Source organism: Porites lutea, chromosome 2 (genome assembly GCF_958299795.1).
Source record: "Porites lutea chromosome 2, jaPorLute2.1, whole genome shotgun sequence".
Lineage (NCBI taxonomy): Eukaryota > Metazoa > Cnidaria > Anthozoa > Scleractinia > Poritidae > Porites > Porites lutea.
The window spans coordinates 45,771,809-45,793,727 of record NC_133202.1 but is presented as its reverse complement, the minus strand read 5'-3'; the positions used below and the strand labels follow the sequence as shown (position 1 = coordinate 45,793,727).

Here is a 21,919-nt window from a genome sequence, read left to right as displayed (position 1 = left end):
ATGTCTCCGCTTGGGTTGTGGGGCAGAATCGCGTGACGAACCCTATAAAAAACATCTGCCTTGTTTTAATGTAGGGATAACATGTTTTACATGTTCCAATTCATCAAGTAAAAACGAAGTACAGCTGCAGTCTTGCATGAAGTTGTTGTTGTATAGAAAGATATCAACATCTAGACGAAAAAGGTAAGTAGGACAGGGTAAGCCACTAAAACGTACCTTTAAATTCAACTAATTTGCTTTCCGTCGCCGGTTAAGCGGTTAGAGTGAAGGAAATTCTGATATATAAAACCACCATTCTCGCACGTTGGGAATTTGACTACACTTTTATAAATAGCTGGTGAGTAATGAGCACTTCGAACCGGGGATCTCGATTCTGTGTTTAGTTTATTCTTAGAGATATCAACGGGAAAGGTTAAAATTATGCTCTTTAGCAGGCATTTCTGAAGACACCTATCTGCCGAGGTTAGGATTTCAAGTTGGATTTCAAGTTAGTATCGAGTTGGATTTTCGAGTTAGCTTTCGAATTGGATTCAGTGTCGAGTTTACCTTTGCTCCAGAGGCTAAGTCTGTTCTGGAAATATCTTGGATTGAATAAGCGTGTTAACGGTTTGATAAAGCTCCCTTTTGTGGGTAGTTCGAGCGTCTCGCTCGCTACCCGCGAAGGTAACGAGTGTCTACTTCTTACGTCTTGGATCTTCCTAACGTCTACAGCTTATACTATCCCCAACTAACTCTTATAATAGTGCGTTTACGTGAGCGTCTCGGATGTGGGGTGATTGACACTGGTATTAACAAAATTGTCGTAATCGTGATTATATGAAATGTTCACAGTGACTGAATATTGTGGACGGTAAGAGGTATGAGTTGCGTTAAAATTGTGTTGAAGCGCCGTCGAATAGCTGCGCGAGAAGCATACTCACCATTTGAAAGTTGTTTTCTGTCACGTCGAGCCTGTGAGGTGGGACAGAATAAATAGATAAGCGAAACTCCTAAGCCGGAAAATGTTTAATATTGTCATTGTAGAAGCAGGGCATGAAGATTGTAGTTGATCAGGTGTGTAGTTATAGTCAGATTTTAGTAGTTTCAACTGCTTTTGACATTCGAATTAAGGAAGTCTTGTCCATTGTTTGTGGAACTGTATGTTCACTGTAGGTTGACTCAGTGTTTGGTTTACACAAGATAGATTAATATTCTCTCTTCATTTTGTTGATTTGAGATGTTCGTAACGGGTTAGTTTAAGTTTTGGTCGTTTTGCTGTGATGAAAAGTTCTCGTTGTTCCGGGTTTGTGAAGTCCTTTAAAATATATAAGGTAGTAGGACCGGGGTTAGGCTGAATGTTTATGCTTTGAGCGATGAAAATTAATGCTGACGTTTGTAGATGCTCAAGCATAGAATGTTGATTGCACAAGATCGAAATGAGAGAAGAAACTGTTGGTGTCTTCGGTCTTGAATTGCTAGCCTGGGGTTGTCGGTGTGAAAGCCAGGGCATTGTTGTGGAGGAATCCTTGTATCTTTGTGTGAGGGCTGTGAAGATGAATACAATACAAAGGAAGATGAGCCATGCTCTTATATTGATAAGTACATTACCTTATTGCACGTTACCCTTCATTTTACATTGTAACTGACATCTTAGCTAGTGATTTGTATGTAAGATCCTGAAGAAGAAATGCCTTGTTTTTCGAAATATTGGTAACACAATATACGTATATAACCAAACATTGAGTTGAAATCCTCATCGGCTATTAGAGTGCTCAATAGTTGAACTAGAGCAATATATAATAATGTAGTCGAAGAGCTGAAGCATGAAACGCTGAGTAGCAATTAAATGTCTTGGACCAAATAATCCAGCCCTTCGACTACATTATTATATATTTATATCATATATATTCCTAATTGTAAAATCAGTCTACTTGCTTCTTCCCTTTGTTCAGAAAATTTCATAGCTGATTAGATCCTCTATTAGGATCCGGTTCTTCTATTTTGTAACGTTGGTCCTTGCTTCCAAAACTGATCATTCCATTAACTTCGATAGACTTTCGATAACCGCACGATCGTAATTCGATTAACCACATACGCCGGGCTAACCGTCGCCTGTTCCAGGCTCCAAGGTAGTATGGTAGTCGTGCTGTTAGGCTTTGATAGGTTGTTCTCGGAAAAAGTAGCATAATATGCTACTAGTAGAGCTCATATATTTCTAAAATTATGCCATAGATTTTTTCTGTTTCCTCTGTTTTTCACAGGCCTCTGTGCTTCATTGACTGCGGCACATAAGCATTTTTTGAATAAATTCTTTAACATTCATTAATATTCACCGAACTCACCCGTATTAACTTAGACTACATTCAAATTAGTCCACTAAAATTTGATACATGATGATTCCACCTGCGCCGACGTTTGTTTCTTTCATTCGCGCCTTTTTATTTGAGTATCTGCCAATATTACTTGTCAGTTTTGTTCCACCACCTCCAACGCCAATAAATGTTCTCGCTGGATACATCAACTAACTTAAAAAATCTAAATGTACGCACGATTGGTAGTACCAACTCATTGTATTTTACAGCAGTATTATAACGGCAACCGTTGGCTTACTAGAGAGCAAAGCATTTGGAACACTTTAGTAATTCACCCTGAAATTTGCGGTCCGTAACTTGCTATACGGACCAAAATTTCTAAAGAAAATGCTGATTTCGGAGCTCCAAATCTCTTTAACTCGAAAAAAAAGTTTAACTAAAGTTATATGACGCCTGTCAACCTTGAGGACTTGGATGTTGACTTTGGCCTTCAACATTTTAAACTGTGTTTATTTGTGAACGAAGGCGAGGAAGAAACTAACTCGTAATCTTACCGAAGAGGATTCTAGTCAGTGTTTGAAAATTTTATCGCAGTACACAGTTAAGAAGACGAAAATCGAGAGGCAGAGATTCGAGATGTTTTGCCTAACAGAAAATGAGGAATTCGTTCGACAAATATGATAACAAACATAACTGCACCCGATCTTGGATTTTTGACATGTTTATCCTGGATCGTATCGATCGAGAACTCCTGCACTCTCTCGAACGTTTAGCGCTTAAATTTGGCTTAAGTTCAGAGTTTTTCGACAAAATACCTGTTAGAATCCTTCTTGATGTGCTCTTTCGTGTGTTCAGGTTTTCTAAAGCGTCTTTTTGTGCCCTGACATCTTCATTCATGACATATTTAAACTTCGTCGCCATCTTGACACTGAGAAGTACGGAAGGTTGCCATGGCAATTTTGTAATTTCACATGTGAAATTACAAATTAACGCTGAAATTTCGCGCCAAAATTAAGGAGTAATTCGTCACCTATGATATTAACTCAATTAACCGCAGCGCGCATAGTTTTTACCACTTCTAGTTGTTAACTTCCGTTGTTCATAGGCTCTGTTTGTATTGTACGTCATGTATTAAATTTTTCTTTATTGTGAAAAGCCCCTTTGGGACGAATAAAGTATGTATGTATGTAATCTTGCTTAAGTTCATATGGCTGAGACAGTACCACACCCTCGTGTCTCTAGGCCAGCAATTCGGAATATCAGTAAGCAACGCATGTGATACAATCTATACAATTGTGCTTATTTTATATGAGAATTACGTCAGCAGATACATCAGTTGGAGTAACGAAAATACATAGGAAAACCAGCGGCATCAGTTTAGAGAGTTTCCCAACGCTGCTGGAACCATAGCTGGCTTTTCAGTGCAAATCAGCAGGCCCCAGGGCCAGGTACAACGTATGTATTATAGACAAGGCAGGGGGTACCACTTTCTTAATTTTCATGCTGTGGTGGACAACGATGGCTTCTTTCAGTTGCTGCGAGGGGGTTTTTTAGGTCATGCAACTGATACCCATTCGCTTGCACGATTGCCTACAATGGGCTACCGGTAACAGTTGCATCTACCGCGTGGAGTTTATCTTTTTGCAGACGGAGGGTATTCCGCAGCAGAGCCACTTCTGATACCGCTCGGACTCCCGAGACGAGGCCGGCTTGACTGGGTGCGCTACCAGGCAAATATCGAGCTGGGAAGGGCACTTATTCATGTGGAACATCGCATTGGAGATGCGCGGGTCTATCGCAGTATTCCAGGTCGGTCGGGAAGATTTCGAGGGCGAAGATACAGAGTTCTTGTTGTTCTAAGCGTTGTACTTGCGTTGACAAACAGACGGCGAAGTTTGATCAGAGTCTTAAGGAACAGGTTTTCTGAAATATACATACATACATACATACATACATACATACATACATACATACATACATACATACATACATACATACATACATACATACATACATACATACATACATACATGCATGCATACATACATACATACATACACACATATACACATACATACATACATACATACATACTTATTGTTACCTCTCCAAAAGGGCTTTTCAGGAAGAATGATTATTTAAAAACATTACATTATTAATAATAACTAATTACAACTCTCAACTTAAAGGGGTGATGAATGGTCCATGAAAATTTTTAACTGCTCGTAAAATTTTACCTTTGCTCGATTTGCTCGCAAAATTTAAACGAATGCTCGCTTCCTCTTGCTCCCCAAAGTTTTGCAGTTGCTCGCATGCTCGCTTTCTAGTCAGTATTGCTCGAAATTTTGTAAATCCTTCTTTGGGTTAAAGTAAATGTAATTCTGTATGGTACTTAATTTCTATAAATATGGCTATCAAGTTCAGTGGAAATGCACGCGATAAGTGACAACGATAAATAATAAATTACCTAATCTAGCTATATATGGTTACAAAGAGAAGATATTGTTGCCTTGAGTTCTTCTGAGTTTCTCTACCGCTCTACTCACTGAGCTTTAATTAGGCCGTGTTTTCGATAAAAACTGTTTGGAAGTTTTAGGATTGTTCCCGCAGAAGAGGCTGTTCTGACACGAGGATCTTGTTCCTATATAAGAAGTGCTTGCTGCTCGCGAGTTGTACTCTCTAAACTGCTCGCTGCTCGCAAAGCAAATTTTTTATCTCTGCTCGTGTCACAAAAAAATCGCAATGCTCGCATACTCGCAAATGCCCGCAAAGACCATTCGTCACCCCTACTTAAAACTAATTACGATGATTTTAGCTGATGTGAAGTACAAATGCTTTAAAAACTGTCAGGAGAACTGTCATGAGGGAAAGCCAGGTTTTCATTGCCTTGGGTTGTGCATAAATAATTATCTATTTCAGAAACCCAAACACCTGTTATCCCATACCTGTTATCGGGTAAAGGGCTAGATAGGTTTAGTTCATATTCGATTCCAGTTCTACAGTAAACAAGACGAATCGCGTTATCTGTATCAACTGTAAAATTTAACTTCCATCAACGTCAGTTCACGAATAAATCCCATGCGCCCTGTTAGCCGTGTACACGTATGTTGCAAATTGATGAGCCCTAGAGTGGTTTATTATTCACATTTTCCTTTTTTCCTTTTTGTATTTTTCTACCACAACGGTTATTGCAATTAGGTGTATATCATCTTTTTAGTAAAATCCAACTAGTGGTCTATTATCAATGCTGCGTTCTGATTGGTTGAGCTACTACTAGGCTATATGTTAGAGCCCACTAGTAGCGAAAAGCGCGGGCTTTTTTAAGGCAAAAAAAAATTAAAGTCTAACTTTAACTAGCTAAAAGTGTTTTATTCTCAATATTTTTGACCAACTAGTTGGATTTTACTAACACAATTATTCCTCTTGCCCTCATGGCCTCTGAGCCAATAGCCTATTCGGCCTTCGGCCTCATGGGCTATTGACGCGGAGCCCATTAGGGCTCGAGAAATAATTGTTAAATATACACTGTATATATCCGATGATCGACAACAGTGAAGAAAGTACATATTTTTTAAGTTTTAAAGTTAATTTGTATTGACTGTCTTTTTACAGTGTCATTCCATGCCATGACAGCTGGGTGTTTTAGTTGACTGACTTGACTGTGGACTGTATCACAAGCGGGGTCCTGCGCAACACTCGATCCAAGTTGTAACACCTCTAACATTAATTATTCGTCCGAGTTATGTATCTTCGACGCCCTATTACATCCCGAAGACTTCAAAAAGCTGTAAAATGTTCGATTTTCGCACTAATTGCATGCTCGATCTCGTCTATTCTAATCTTCAGTACATTTTTGGAAAGACATACTGTTGACAAATTCTCCGCGTTTCCGGGGACGACCAGTGGCGCTCTTAATGTTCACGTTTGGCGAATGCAATGCGGTTCAAACGTCACATATTTAAAAAAGTCACTGTTCTTTCCAAAATATCCTGATCAGGAGAAGTTCATCAACGACTTTCAGATTGAAGACGACAGCGTGGAATACGGTCAGAAGATATTTGGATATTTACATCCGCAAAGCAATGGTTTTTATCGTTTTGCGATCACCTCTGACGACACTTCGGAGTTGTGGATAAGTACAGACGAAAATCCCGATAATAAACGGCTGGTTGCTCGTGTATTCATTGAAAAAGCAATAGCTTGGACGGGTAAGGATGAGTTAGATAAATATCCTGAACAGAGAACCAAAGAGCCACTCCATCTTCAAGCTAATAAGAAATACTACGTCGAGGTTTTACACAAACAAGGCTCAGGTAAAGGATTCGCGCGTGTATTTTGGACTACATCTGACAAAGATGAAGATTTTAGACTCATCACTTCAGAATACCTCTCGCCATTTTTACCAAGTACATTGCCTACTGAGCCGGCGAAAAAAGTAAAACTACACAATTTGCTTTCGCGGAGATATAAGCAAGAATACCAGCGAAAATCCAATCGACTCAGCAGTGATTTCCTGAAGTTTTATTCTCTGCCGTTCGTTTTGAAAGATAATTTTCTTCCTTCATGTGATTACAAGAGTAGTTTAATAACAGCTGATAAAGTTGACCGCTATGAAGGCATGAAAATGGTCTTCGAATCCAATGTTTTTCCACCAGACGATACGCAGATGTCAAATGACACTGGCGTGGTTTGGACTCGTGCAAATCGTGCCGCCGACAAAGAAATAATTCAGTCAGTCGTGGATGAGGTGGTCACTGCACTTCGCCTCAAGTCCTCAGAGTAAGTTGATTACAAATTTCATTTCTTGTATAAAGATTTTATTGAAACTCGGGCTGATCTACTCCGAGGGGGGGGGGGGGGGGGGTACTCCCATACATTACCTATACGGGTATGTGCCGCCCAACGGGTCGTAAAGCTCCAGTTTTGTAAGCAGCCATTTGAAATTATTCAAGGACAGATTGCTTTTAAAAATACTGTTCAGTGCGTTAACAAGCAGACTGTTGTACTCTTCTTGCACCCTAGAACGGAGTATAAAAAATTGGCCCATTTCTAGACCGGGGTATCAGTTTTAGGGCGAATTCTAGAACGCGGTATAAAAAATTGGCCCATTTCTAGAAAGGGGTATCAATTTTAGGGGAATTTTTTTTTAGAACGGGGTGCCAATTTGGAGTCCCGGGCGGCACATACCCACCCAAAAAATACCCAAGTGCCCCCCGGGGATCTACTTCAAAACATTGGCGGTATTTCGGTCCGATCATATCACTTCGTGACAAGCAGATTGTTTCATAATGTGCGTCAATCCATCACATTTAATTTAATTGTTTTCTATTTTTTTTTTGTTGCGAAAATCAGTGAGCTTTGTAAGACTTAAGAATCTGCACAATGTCATCAGTCATCCACTAGTAAACCTCTTTTATCTAATGGGGTCACTTTTTTAGATAAAAACCGCTAGATAGGCGCACGGTCAATATTTTCTACATAGGAATCCAGCTAGATAAGTTTGTATGGAAATAGCATGGATGGTTGGGGCTGGCCCAGGTGACCGCCGCCGTCCCTTTTCTTCCTATGAAATGTCCGTATTAACTTTACATGACTCACTGTACGACTATAAATAGCAGTAAACCTGTAAAATTTTTGCTTGCCCTTCGCTTTATGCCAAGACAAATAAATACTCAAGGCCTTCTTTCGATCACCCACTTAAAACAATAAATGTAAAGTTTAGAAAAATTATTAAAAAGAGGAATGCACATGCTTTTATTGTGAACTTTAATTAAAGGACTTTGTTTTTACTCTCTGCCTCTTACTTATACGAACCGGTTTAACTCATCAAATGTAACAAGACAGTTACATGCTTATTAAAACAACAATCTACAAGCACGTAACCTCATTTAAACCTTTTGTAAACATGAAGACATGTCATTTCACATTTTAAGCGGACCAGGTGACCAACAGCAGAAATTAATAATAATAATAATAATAATAATAATAATAATAATAATAATAATAATAATAATAATAATAATAATAATAATAGTGATAAATGTTATTTAGCCAGGGTTATCTCTTCAGCATAAAATGCAGCTATCATGCTATCAATTGCTTATTGAGGTCCTGTTCACACGTTTTCGAAGATTTTTTTATCCGTTTTAAAAAAAGTACGCGTCCGCACGTGGCGTATTAGAATCGTTTTCGCCCGACCACATGAAAACGCTAAAACGATATACCGTACCGTACTTCCTCGAATAATAGCCGAGGACAGGAGGTGATTACTTAAGTATAAGTAATAGGCTCCTGCCGGGGGCGATTATTTTTTTTTCGCACTAAAAGGAGGCGGTTATTCGAGAGAGGCGATTAATTTTTCATATATTGTTTACTTGAAATCGTGCCCTAAATGCTTTGTTCTATTTTCCCATTAAATCAAAAAATAATCACATCAAAGAAACTAAACATTGGCTTTTTAACAAGAGAGGATAGAGGGGACAGAGAAGGCATCCCCCATACACACCCTATTCCATAGGTAATTCGTCTCGAGTTATTTTTAAGACCACAGATCCCAAGGGGGATTAGACAACAGCCAATCACATAGCGCGAATGTGTTCTGCGTGGATCACCCACGCTCAGAACCACGCGTCCTTCACGAATTAACGCAGGAAAAAATGGCGGAAGACGCGGAAAGCGATATTGCTATTCGTTTTGTCGACGAAAACGACTAAAGAGTGATTTGATTAGCTAGCGTGTGAACAGGCTCTCTGTTGGGGGAAAAAAAGCGAGGTATCCGCTCGACCAAAGGCCTGTTCACAGGCTATTGGTTAGCCGATAAAAACGTATTTATCACGTGCAAATAACTTGTTTGTAAATAAAAAAACCTTGAACACTTGATAGGTCGTTTGTGTACACACCAATCTAAAACGACTTGAAACCGTTAAGATAAGTCTCGACAAGTCAAAAAACCACGCTAAGTGTCATTTTGTTAAAAAATCTGCCTTACTTTCGAAAGTCATTTCAATGACACTTTCTGATAGCCTTCCACACAGACGTTCTTTTGGCTCGTCAGGGAATCCGGGAAGGAACGCGCGACGAAGCCCGAAGAACTGCTACGTGGAAGGCTAACTTTTTAAGAGATTCCGTATATTGTTACTGAACCTTGCAAATTTGCATACAGCTGTACACGTGCAAATTCTATTCACATTCCTTTCGAGGCGGCACGAAAATCTATCCGCGTGAGTATGAACATCTTTCCGATATGTGTGACCCTTCCCTTCAGAGATCGACGCGGCGCTTCTTCACAGAAAACGCGCCAAAATCACAGTTCGTATCCTATCCGGTATGGTTTTCGCGCCGGCGCAGAAGCTATCCAGTATAGTTTGCACATAGCCTTAATCGCGACGTTTCAATGTTTTTTTTCGGTGTCCTTGAACAGTCCTTTGGAGTTACTTTCCTCAGAAATACATCGCTCAAAGGTCACAATAAGACAAAAAAAATCATGCTTTGGAACGAGTAAATTGTAACGATGTGCGAGCAAGGCAAAATTCACTCGGGAACTTCTCTTGAACAAATGGGTAAACCACTTCACGCAGGCGCAATTAAAGCGGAACCAGGACTTCGTGGTTCGATTTTGAATATTTGGATTCTTCCAGAGCGTCCGTTGGCCGTTTCGCTGGACAAGGGTAACGCAGGTGCTGGGGACGAGATGGGACACCTCCGTTTTCGTCCGTCCACCGTAAACGAGAGGCCACAGGCCAGTGTAACAATTAATTGAGTAATAAAGATTGAAAATCCTGCGCAGCGTAGTTACTTTATGTTAATTTGAAAAGAGTCTTAACCACCGTTTCGACAATCCTGCCTTCTTCAGGGTACAAGACTAAATACGTCAAAAAGGTCATTAAACTTAGCTCACGTGCCTGATTGCATACTCACGCGCGTGCCACATGAAATAGCCCGCGCCAGCGCGCGAGTAAGCGAAAAAAGAGCGATTCACGTGAAACTTAAGTCTTGATTAAGGCCACTAGGACCCACAGATGCCCTTTGGGTGTTGTAATTGTGAATGATGAGTTGACATGGGCACACGTGCGGCAAACGGTACTGTAAAAAGGGAAAGTACCTGGTGATTGGTGTGGAAGGTTTCGAGGTAGGCTGCTTCTGACTAGCAGACCCTTCAGATTCTTGGCACACCTGAAAGCCTTCAGTGGTAGTTTATTAAAGATATTACTTGTCGTACTATCCTCGCGAAAAACCCAAAAATTCCTTAAGATGATTTTCCTGGCAACAAGGTTACTGGGGTGGAAAATGGCGACAAAAGGGTCTCTATCATTAGCGATGTTGTTTGCAGCGTCACTCTTCAAAAAAACTGCCCTTGATTTGGTCGATGGTAGTTCCCTTCCCCTTCTAATGAGGTCATTCGGATACCCACGTGCTGCAAAAAGGGTCTCCAGTTTTGCTGCCTCGATGTCTAAGTCAGCGTGATTATTACGAAAAGTGGAACGAGCGAAAAAACTTGCCGCTGTAAAGAAGAAAATAGTAGGCAGAAAAAGTCCACTTGGATTACTCCACATTTATAACGTAAAGTGGAAAATAGAGACCTGTTGAACAAGAAAGCAACGCTAACCAAAAATCATGTTATCTGGACGAATATAAAAAGGCAAGAAACATGTCGAACAATGCGATGAAAAATTCAAAAAGTAAGAATTGTAAAACTAATTTAGATGCTAAAAGAATGATACTGAAAATACTTGGAAATTGATAAATGAATTCACTTTAAATCAGAAAGAAAAGTGAACGAAATTAAAATTAAAGATAATAGAGAGGAGAAGTGTGACGTCACGTTACCATGGTAGCAAAATTTCTGGATGACAACATTAGGGAGTGTTTGCAAATGCATCACGCTTTTTTGTACATTTCTTAGCCGTTGTTGCGCGACCGCGACATGAAACTTTCTAATTTCACGCGCCCGCTTTATGGAGTAGGTGAGCACAACACAAAATTTTTGTTTTGGTTTTTCTAAACTTACGTACGGTTAGGCTTTTGTACATTATGCTTTTGCTTCCCTACTAAAATGCTCCACCTTAATGCTCCATTTTTCCCACTAAAATGCTCGGTCTCCCCAAAAAAGTTACTAAAATGCTCGGATAATGCTCATTATACAAACGGTTTTTTAAATTAATTTCAAAGTTTACACTTACAAAAACGTGCAAGTGTTGCAAGTAACAACGACAACGTGTACAAGTTCATAAATACAGCCAAAAAAACCAGCTGTATTAGGTTTTTTGTGAATTTTGAATTTTAGTCTTCATTTTGTTTTAAAAAGCAGGAGCTCATGGGGCATGGGCTCCCGAAAAAAGTTAATTTCTATTTTATTTTCTCGGAAAAATTAATTTTCGGGGGAAAATGCCATTAAAATGCTCGATTAATGCTCAATGCTTTTGCCTCACTAAAATGCTCGAAAAAATGCTAGCATAATGTACAAAAGCCTACGTACGGTCCTTTCGGATTTAACCCAGAAAATTTCGCCAACATTTGACAAATTAAATGAAATTAAATAAGATCGATGAAGTTTGAAACAGTGTGAATCCACTTTTTAAGTGACGTTTTGGTTTGTTGTCATCCAAAAATTTTGCTACCATGGCAACGTGACGTAACGACTTCTCCTCTCTATACTCTAGCAGGGCGGATAAAGGTTGGGCGGTGAAACGAGCGCGTCCGAGCAAAAAGGTGTGATGCAGTGGACTGGGACTCTGCTTAGAAATGTCGCTTGTTTTCGACTTCGGTCAGGGCTTGCGATGTGGTTTGTACATTAGACACTGCCGCTGTCACTGAATTATGGCGGCTTGATTTGTTTCTTGCACTTCTTCCTCGTTCCTTTGTGCTGGTACGCTGTCTCCGAGAGGCAAATGTTGCTATTTTTTGCGGGAGGGCAGGAGCCCATCTCCTGGGGAGAGTTAGTTGGAGTACTACATCTCTTTCAAAGGGTTTCTTTTATTACTTCCATGACTCTACCACTGAATTATATTTTCGTTCTGCTACTCGCCAATATCGATGTTATTCCAAAACAAAAACAACTAAGTACTGTCTAAAACACGAAGGAAAATCTCATCCATGTCATCCATGGCAAAACTAAAAGACAGCAGATCGTGTTTCATAACTAGATGACGTGTATTTTGTAAATGCGTGCAGCTCGTGCAAGGTGAAATTATGCTAATTTCAATCACCATCATCCTTCTTTTTAATTTTGAAAAAAACATCTCATACGTCTTTCTGTTTCTTCGAAACTTAAAGATTAGTTTCCCCTCAGTTTTTACTGTTTACCTTGTTTTGCTTTAGAGGGAAAAACGGAGAAAAAAACCTCACAAATAACCTCAATAAATTTTGTTTACATGCGGTTGTCGGATTTGCAACACATTGAGCGAATCGTCATGGCGCGTTGCACCCGAGAAACAAAGTTTGAATAAGTACAAGGCCACTATATCAATATATATCAATCTAATTTTTTGTTATGTTATACAAAATTTATCCCCCTTCAACATATGTAAAAATTGAGGTTAAGAAGTGTTAAGCTTTTCCAAACGAAACGGCGAAAGACGATTAGGTGATATTTAGTGGAAGGAGGAGGTATTCAACACTTTCAAATTAAACTCAAATTTTGGCATTATACGACCAACAAGTTTGACTTATAGACGTACAGACACAAACGTATGAAACTGTTTATTGATATTGTTATGAAACGAATTTATCTATTTAACATTGTAGCCTGAAATTACAGAAAGAAAATAGGATTTCCGGTTTGCAAAAAGGAAAATTTCGCCGGCCTTCAAGCGCACCGGAAGCGCGGTAAGAGCGCTCGTGCCAGTCCTACTCCGCATCATACATTAAATGAAGAGCGGAGCGCTCGTTTCACCGCCCAACCTTATCCGCCCTGTACTCTAGCCTGCAAAGCAGACGTATTTTGGGGCGGGATCCATGAATTGTTTTCAGGAATGACGTTGTCCCGCCATCTTAGACGTTAATACTACCAGAGAGTTGGGACGAGTCAAAAAGTGTTTTTAAGGGAGAGGTAGATGGGTTTAAAATAGGGGAGGGGGAGGGGAGGGGAGGAAAAAATACGCCTGCCCGCAGCCATTGTTCGTTTGGCGAACCCGTACACAAGATCGACGGGGACTTTGATTGGTGCGGTTTCGGAGGCTTGATTGCTAGCTGCCAATCAAGGGGACACATTTTTTACCAGAGGCCATCGCGATAAACAAAACACGCACGGTGCCCTACGAGAGGAGTATTTTAGTCTGATTCATCCGAAATTTTAAAACATGGCGGATTTGGAAGACTTCGATTCTGCCCTGGAAAAGCTCTTTCGGCGCTCGCTGGACTGGGAATATCGCTTAAATTGCGATCGGAACAAAAGCAAGCGGTCACGACGCTGTTGTCGAGGCAAGATTTATTAGCAGTTCTTCCAACAGGCTTTGGAAAAAGCCTCATCTTTCAGTTGTTGGTGCGTTTTCTCCTCTCTCCTCCCCGCCCCTCCCCCCTTCCACCGCCCCTCCCCTTAGTCTTTTTCGCCGCTTTTCAAGATGGCGGCCACGATCAATGTACCTCCGAGTTTTCGTTAAAAAACGCCTGCTCTGCAGGCTATCTATACTCTGGTTTGTCTGCCCGAAATTGCTGAAGGTTTTTTAATGTGCATTTTACAGGGTAAACATAAGTCCAAATTTGGCATCGGAAATTCCACTTTGTGAACTTGCACTTCCCAATACACTGTATTCACAAATGGCGGACACGCGGGAAAAAGCTGGTGCCTTGTCATGAAAGCGAGGCGTTGGAGGGTAAACAAAAATTGCAAATGAAGACTTTCAGTGAACTTGCACAGTGTTTAGCACAGATTCCACCTAAAATAACTTTCTACGGACTTCTTTTTAAATACAATTACGTGGGATGTCTTCTGCTTTTAATGTTTAGTATTGATTTGCTGATTGCAATCAAAAGGGACGCGTATATCTTTAAGGAAACAGGATGATTTTGTAGGTTGCCGAAGCATCAGAAGCTCGACAAGTGGGCGATGGCTGGAGAAAAGCGGCAAACATGTTGGTCCAAACTTCACATTGAAACCGAGTTCGAAAGCTAGCTCACTGCAATTCGGTAAAACAGAAATATAAACAATGCAAATCTTGGTGGCAAGAAAAAAAGAAATAAGCGATGGATATATGGCCTACTTGTTAGCGCAAGAGACGTATGCCATCATAGTTAATTGAGTGGAATGGTTATGAAACCCGTCAGACTCCTTTGTTATATGTTTTTGTGGACCTGAAAGTGCACAACGTTCAAAAGAATTCCTATCATTTTGATTGTATTGACCAATAAAAACGTTGCATTAATTTATTCCGTAACAATTTGCCAACAGAAAACAAAGAATTGTGCACTTTCAGGGTGCTTCCAACATAAACTGCAGCACTGTTGTTTTTATCATTGATGTTTGCCGCTTTTCATAACCAGTCTCCTCTAATAACTATGGTGCCATTGAACAAAACAGTTCAAATCGAGATGGAAAAGGAAAGGAAAGAAGCGGTGACTGAGGTTTCGGTGAAGTTATGTTTGGTGTTTTTTTGCCGGGACGTTATTTTCTGGTCTTTATCGATGAAGGACATCAATTAGAACTATCTTTTTAGTATAAATGCAGGAGCGATCGAGTGGAGTACGCTCAAAATTTCAACTTGTTACTCGACAGACTCGGTAAGCCGGCCACATTTCATTTCAGCGAGTAATTTTCCTATTTCTTATCTTTGGCTGTTAAGAGTTTTAACTTCATGTTCCATAATATTTAAAAGTGAAGAACACATAAATAAATAAAATGATGGTCTTCTTAAACGGATCCAGACTCGCATTAAATGATTCGAAACAGAAGCTTGCCGTGTTCAGTCCTGACACAAACATTGCCTTAAAAGTTTAAACTAGTAAAATGTGAGCTTTATACCACTTTTTTACCAAGAGCTCTCCGAGACAATGCCATAAAGGAGACCAGGCAAATAGCAAGCCATAAGATTCACACACTAGAGCTTCTAGTTTTGATAAAATTATTTTATTTCGCAATGACAAAGAAATCAAAAGATTCCAAATTTGCACTGAATTTGCTAAGCTCTGCCAACGTACCTCTAACAATTCACTCCAAAGCGACGGAATTAATATCATCCAAAGGAAGTTGTAAATACAGACATACATAGATATGTGTAAAATGACACTGACATGAATGAATGAGTCTCGTGAATGAATCTTTCACCCGCTCTCGACTTGACCTGTTTTGAGTAATGGCGAAGGTCTCTTCCGTTGACAAGTAGGCCATATATCCGTCGCTTATTTCCTTTTTTCTTGCCACCAATATCTGTTTTTACTTCTCAATCTGTTTTACAGAATTGCAGTGAGCTGGCTTTCGCATTCGGTTTCAGCGTGAAGTTTGGGCCAACATGTTTGCCGCTTTTCTCCAGCCATCACCCACTTGTCGAGCTTCTGAGGCTTCGGCGACCTACAAAATCATCCTGTTTCCTTGAAGATATACGCGTCCCTTTAGATTGCAAACAGCAAATCAGTACTAAACGTTAAAAGCAGAAGACGTCCCACGTCATTGTATTTAAAAAGACGTCCATACAAAGTTATTTTAGGTGGAATCCGTGCTAAAAATTCTGCAAGTTCACTGAAAGTCTTCATTTGCAATTTTTGTTTACCCTCCAACGCCTCGCTTTCATGACTAGGCACCAGTTTTTTCCCGCGTGTCCGCCATTTGTGAATACGGTGTATACAACCTTTTCTTTACGAAATACAAGTGTCAAGAAAGGTGCGTTGATTGTTAAAGACAGTTGACAGCGAGAGGCAACTGGATTAGATAATATACCTTGCACTCTTTAAAAAAATTAGCTGCCGATATTGTTGCGCCTTCTTTGACACACTTATTTAACGGGTCAATAAGTGTTGGAATCTTTCCAAGTTAGTGGAAAGAACGGATGTCAACAAGTACAGGCCAGTGTATGTGATATTTGGGACAGTATAATCTAAGAACAAGTCTATGAATACTTTAAAAAGAAAGTTACCAATTTGTTTCAAATTGGCCTTTTTCCACACAAAAAAGTCAATTTGCCAAATTCAGCACGAAAGTGGTTTGTAACGTGAAAAAGAAGCAATTGTAATGTTTATTGTTAAGCAACCATCAGTCGGGATTTCGATCTCCGCATAGATACAGTAACAGTTTTGCTAGAAGTAACCATTGTCAAATATTGACAATGGTTTGTTTGATGATGTCATTTTTATTGACCTAAAAAGGCGTTCGACACCGTTGACCATCACATTCTGTTGCGTAAGCTTTCTATTTATAGTATAAACGGTATAAAAGGGAACTCCTTAAAGAGAGTGGAAAGTCGTCCCAAGAGTACTCCGGAATGAAGAGCTCTTGGAATTAACGCCTGCAGTCAATGGGTCTTTATTCAAGAGTGCGTGGAATTTCTTGGTGATGGAGCGTAACCATCAAAACATCTCCTTTGTTCTATTTCGCGCCTGGCATGGAACAGTAGATCCTGGTCTATTCACAAAATGGCGTAAGCTACGATATTCCAAAACACGCATTGCCTATTACAGTAATTCTATGGCTACTCAAGCGCTCTTGTTAAGCGGTGATGTGGAAAAAAATCCCGGGCCTAGCCAGGGAAAGGCGGCAAGCACCAATAATAAATTATCCAGGTCGAAACCAACAGCGGCAAAGTGCGATCACTGTCAGAAAACAATTAGGTGGAACCAAAAGAACATTTCATGTGCCAATTGTATGGGATGTTTTCACTTAAAGTGTGTGTACTTGAAATCAGTGGTGAACAACTGGCTATGCAATAGATGCACATGGGCGGCTCTGCCATTCTACAAGTGCTCGGATGCTGAAATGCTCAACGAGGCCAATGTGCGGTTTCTAATCACTTGTGTGAATATTTTGCTACTGTGGCTGATGGGATTGGAGGCACCAGTGCGGTTGATGACAAAGTTCTCGCCACCCACCCTAGTGTCCAGAATATTACGCAGAAGATGACAGGATATCAAGGCTTCCAGTTTCAGAATCTTCGGAGTTTTGAAGTTGAAAAGGAGCTACAAAACGTCAATGTAAGGAAGAGTACAGGCTGGGACGGCATCCCTCCCATGGCGCTCAAGCTTGGAGCTACTGAGCTAGCAAATCCATTGACGTCACTATTTAATTCATGTATAACCCTCGGAGAGTGACCCTTGGGATGGAAAAGGGGTGAATGGACACCCGTTTTTAAGAAGGAAGATCCCCATGAAAAGGGAAACTACAGACCCATAACTGTACAAGTTACTGTAACCAAACTCTTTGAACAATTACTCAGCAAGCAACTCAGTTATGGTTTTAATAACAAACTGTGCGACAAACTAACAGCTTACAGGAAAAACAATAGCTGTGAGACAGCTCTCTTGTCTTTGACTGAGAATTGGAAATTCGATCTGGATGAGCATAACGTTGTGGGTGTTCTCTCCACGGACATGAGCAAAGCCTTCGATTCACTTTACCATCCACTTACACTTGCAAAACTTAAAGCTTATGGTGTTGAGGAAAGGAGTCTGCGATTGATGGGCTCCTACTTCACAGACCGTTATAACAGGGTCAAGCTAGGATCTGTAGTGAGCGAGTGGCAGAGGGTGACCAGGGGATGCCCACAGGGTTCTGCATTTGGACCTCTCATCTGGAACACCTTCCAAAACGATTTGACTTATACTGTTGATGCGAACATGAATATGTATGCAGATGACCACCAGTTTTATGTCGTTCGCAGCACCCTCTCTGATGTGCATGATGATCTTGCTGTTTGCGCTGAGTCAGCATCTTCATGGTACAGAGCTAATTTACCAAAGGGAAATTTGGACAAGTACCAGACAATGGCACTCGGTTGCGGAAGGAAGTCTATGGACAGTATTATGATTGACAATCATGAAGTCAGATCCACTGAATGTCTCAAGCTATTAGGTGTCTGTATTGATAACAATCTTCGTTTTGATGAACATATAAGTAGTATCCCTAAGAAAAGCGCCCAGCGGGTAGGCGTTCTGATGAGGCTCAGGCACCTTATACCCACACAAACTAAGTTACAGTTAAATAAGGCAGCTGTTCTCCCGTATTTAACCTACTGTCATCTTATATGGCATTTTTGCCGTGCTAGTGATTCTAGACGACTAGAGCGTATCCAGGAAAGAGCACTTAGGGCTATATATTGTGATAAACATTCGTCCTATGGTCAATTACTATCTGTGGCCGGACTATATACTCTACACAACCGGCGACTACAGGACATAGCTATTCTCATGTATAAAGTTAAAAACAACATGTGCCCAACATATATTAGCACTCTCTTTGAACAGCCTGCAATTAAGTATGAACTGCGCAATCATGACTTCACTATACCCAGATTCAATACAGTCTCCTTTGGAAAGCACTCGCTCAGGTATATGGGCCCAAAGGTATGGAGTTCTGTTCCTAGTAACGTGAAAAAAGCTTCCACGTTGTCCTCCTTCAAATATAACATCAGAAAAGTGGATCTTAGCATGCTATTAGATGACAATAACTGCTCTAACTGCTCTCTTTGCACTTCTTAATCTTTTATTTCTTATTTTTTATAGGATAATGGATACATTTGTACATATTGTATATATTTCTCTCGAATTTCTCACTTGCTTATACTGTACATAGTTTTTCGTAATTTTAATTAATTTATTAATTGATTTATTCTTTTTTAATTTATTTTAGTGTCCCCACTTAGTGGTTATACACCGCTATTACAGTTTTGACACTTTAATAAAGGTATCATCATCATCATCATCAGTGGTTTGAGCCAGTGTATGTGATATTTTTCAAGCGAACCAAATCACTTGAGGAGGCTCCTTCTTAGGCCCGTTACTTTTTTTCTGATATATGTAAACGATCTCTGAAAAAATCAACGATCTCTCAAATTGTCAAGAGAAGGCTGCCTCTAGAATGTACGCTGATGATACTAATGTTACTTTGGCTGCATCTAACTGGAATGTCCTTAAAAGGGAGATGAACAACGAACTAAGAAACTTTTAAACAATTGGCTCGTGGGGAACAAGTTAACTCTAATTATTCCAATTTCTTCCTTTATTTCCGAATTCTCCCAGTACCTTGAATCGTTTGTCTTATGCACGGAGCCCATTTGTTATGCGGTGACTTTAACATTCAAGTTGACGTCCAGGATAATCCCAATGTAGAATCATTTTTGGATCTAATTGATTCTTTGGGACTTGTTCAACATGTGCACTTTGAAACTCATGTTCAAGGACACTGGATCTAGTTATAACCAGAAAAATGGACAGTATCATTCAAGACACACCGTTTTCAGGCTCTTTTTTTGTCTGACCACGCGACAGTTTAACTTAAAAGGTTCTAAGTCAGAGTCCTCTGCTAAAGAAGTGTGGTTTCGGAAAATTAAACGATTAATCTTCCCAAGTTTAAGAATGATATCCGTACTTCAGAATTGCTACCTAACACTCCCAATCACCTTGTTGATCTCGTTAACTGTTTTAATACTACTTTAAATGGAAAAAAAATTAATCTCCAGCCGACAAAAGCACAAGGCCGCTGGTCACATTACCTTGCTCCACTGAATCTCCGCAAAATGCTTTGCAAATTCAGGGCTAATTATTTGGGCGTCGCCCAAATAGAGTAACCGAGTTCGCTTGTCTTAATTCAAACTTACCATACGCACGCAGTACATGCGAACGTAAACAAGCCAGGCGACGCGAATGTCTGCCGCGCGCTGTGTCGCAACACAGCATTTATCTTCGCTACATACGACCCACAGATAACGCACGGCAAACAAATCGGCAATAGAAAACAAACCTTTTGGAAAAACAAAGTACACTGAGTGAAACAAACTATTAAATAATTTAAATTTTCCCTTTGGAAAATAATCGTCCTTGCAGCACACGGTGTGAATGGTTTGGCTTATTGCCAAGAGTTTGACAATATTTTTGCTCTCAGTTGTCAAGCGCCAAAGAAGATGTCATGCAAAATTCCATGATCTCGTGCATGAGATGATTTTAAGGGCAACATTGAATGATGCATAATTTCATTGCATATTTTTGGAAAGGAGGTAATTTCTTCGAATCTAATCGAGCAAAATGACCTCGTAAACAAGCATTCTTTCACGGTCGAACCGTAAAAGGGACAGAGTCCAACAACTTCACGTGCAAACGGCGTTCCATGTATTCTCTCATACACGAACCACGAAAGCGGCAAATTTCAAAGCTTTCACGTGTAAACTGCGTAACAATACAACTCACAGTAAGGGCCTGATCACATGAGCCGGGGAAGCAATGCGCATGAACAGAGTGTTACCAGCTGTCCTGTTTCTCACTTGGTTCATTCGCCGGGCCGCCCGGCAAGCGTGATTACTTGGAAAATTTCCACCCGGGATCCTGGCATCACAATACTGGTATCCCAGCTAACCGGGCTGCGGTTGTCATATAATCGCAACGTTTATTTCTGTTGAGCTTAACTAAGGTGCCGGGTTCTCTACAAAGCGAGTCAGCCCGGTTAATGTAATCAGGCCCTTAGTTCTACAGCCAAATTTTACGCCCTCCCCTCGACCTTACCGATTTCTAAAAGCCCCCAACCACACACAAAACCTCTCTCCCCCCCAACCCCTTAACATCTTTATACCCCCTCTCTATATTAAATGAACTTTTGGCCTTATCCATGTTCTCTCCATACAAATATTATCAAAAAAGCGAACCACTACCACTTCATTTCAAGACACTGAAACTACACTATCCCTTTACAACCAAATTAGCACTTCCATAACTACCTCACTGCAACACCTAAAATCACTTTTTAACTCCCAAAATAATTATTTTTTGTTACTTCATAACGTTGTCATACTTGAGCGGAATGGCGATCGTTGCAAAACTTATATCTTGAATGTGCATCACACTTTTTCGCAGATTTCGTTGCTGTCACGACTAAACTTATCAACGTTTATCACTTTAATCTTTAAGATCGGTTACATCACTAGTGATCGTGGCGACTAATATTATTATTATTATTTATTATTATCTCGTAGTATAAAACTTTGGAATGCTGTCCACATTATGAGTAGTATAGAGCGCATAACGTAACGTAACTATTATTATTATTATTATTATTATTATTATTAATTACAGACTTTGATTTCGTCTGAAATACCCATAGAGTCTCATTATTTCTTTCTGGCAAAGCTTACACCTGGATTACTGTTTGTTGAGTTTTTTTAAAAAAACAGACCCTTGTTGTTAACTTGAAAGAAACATTTTAAGAAGGGCACCTCACAGTAAAAACAAAAAAATAGAGGCGACATTAGTTTCTCGTTACAATACCTCTTGATTCCATTGATTTTAGCCTCTGTACATCCGCCCCTTCCCCAGTCTCGGCCGAATTTTTTCTGAGGGGAGGGGACAGTTTCACATACGTTACATTAATGGTTCTGTACGCTCATAAATTGTTCTTTCGTTATTTTAAACCTTACGATTTTCTTTCAGAACTTACTTTTTGAAGAGAATTCACAAAGTTCTACAAAAATCGGATCCTGTTTATGGGGACCGATATTCAGTTG

At 40.0% G+C, this 21,919-nt stretch overlaps 2 protein-coding genes across 2 annotated transcripts in view; both read left to right on the top strand.

Annotated features, from left to right (window-relative positions):
• The window catches only part of LOC140928792 (beta-1,4-N-acetylgalactosaminyltransferase 3-like), a 32,143-nt gene continuing 10,224 nt past the window's right edge, over positions 1 to 21,919 (top strand). Inside the window, exons 1-3 of the mRNA XM_073378573.1 lie at positions 1 to 183; positions 5,904 to 7,070; positions 21,846 to 21,919. The exon at positions 21,846 to 21,919 is cut by the window's right edge and continues 446 nt beyond it. Of these exons, the coding sequence (XP_073234674.1) occupies positions 6,034 to 7,070; positions 21,846 to 21,919 (1,111 nt within the window). The 5' untranslated portion in view covers positions 1 to 183; positions 5,904 to 6,033. The remainder of the gene's footprint in view (positions 184 to 5,903; positions 7,071 to 21,845) is intronic.
• Positions 17,532 to 19,116, top strand: LOC140928794 (uncharacterized). Its single transcript, XM_073378574.1, has 2 exons — positions 17,532 to 18,282; positions 19,060 to 19,116. Exons 1-2 carry the CDS (start codon positions 17,802 to 17,804, stop codon positions 19,098 to 19,100), a joined length of 522 nt encoding a protein of 173 aa, XP_073234675.1. The 5' UTR covers positions 17,532 to 17,801; the 3' UTR covers positions 19,101 to 19,116.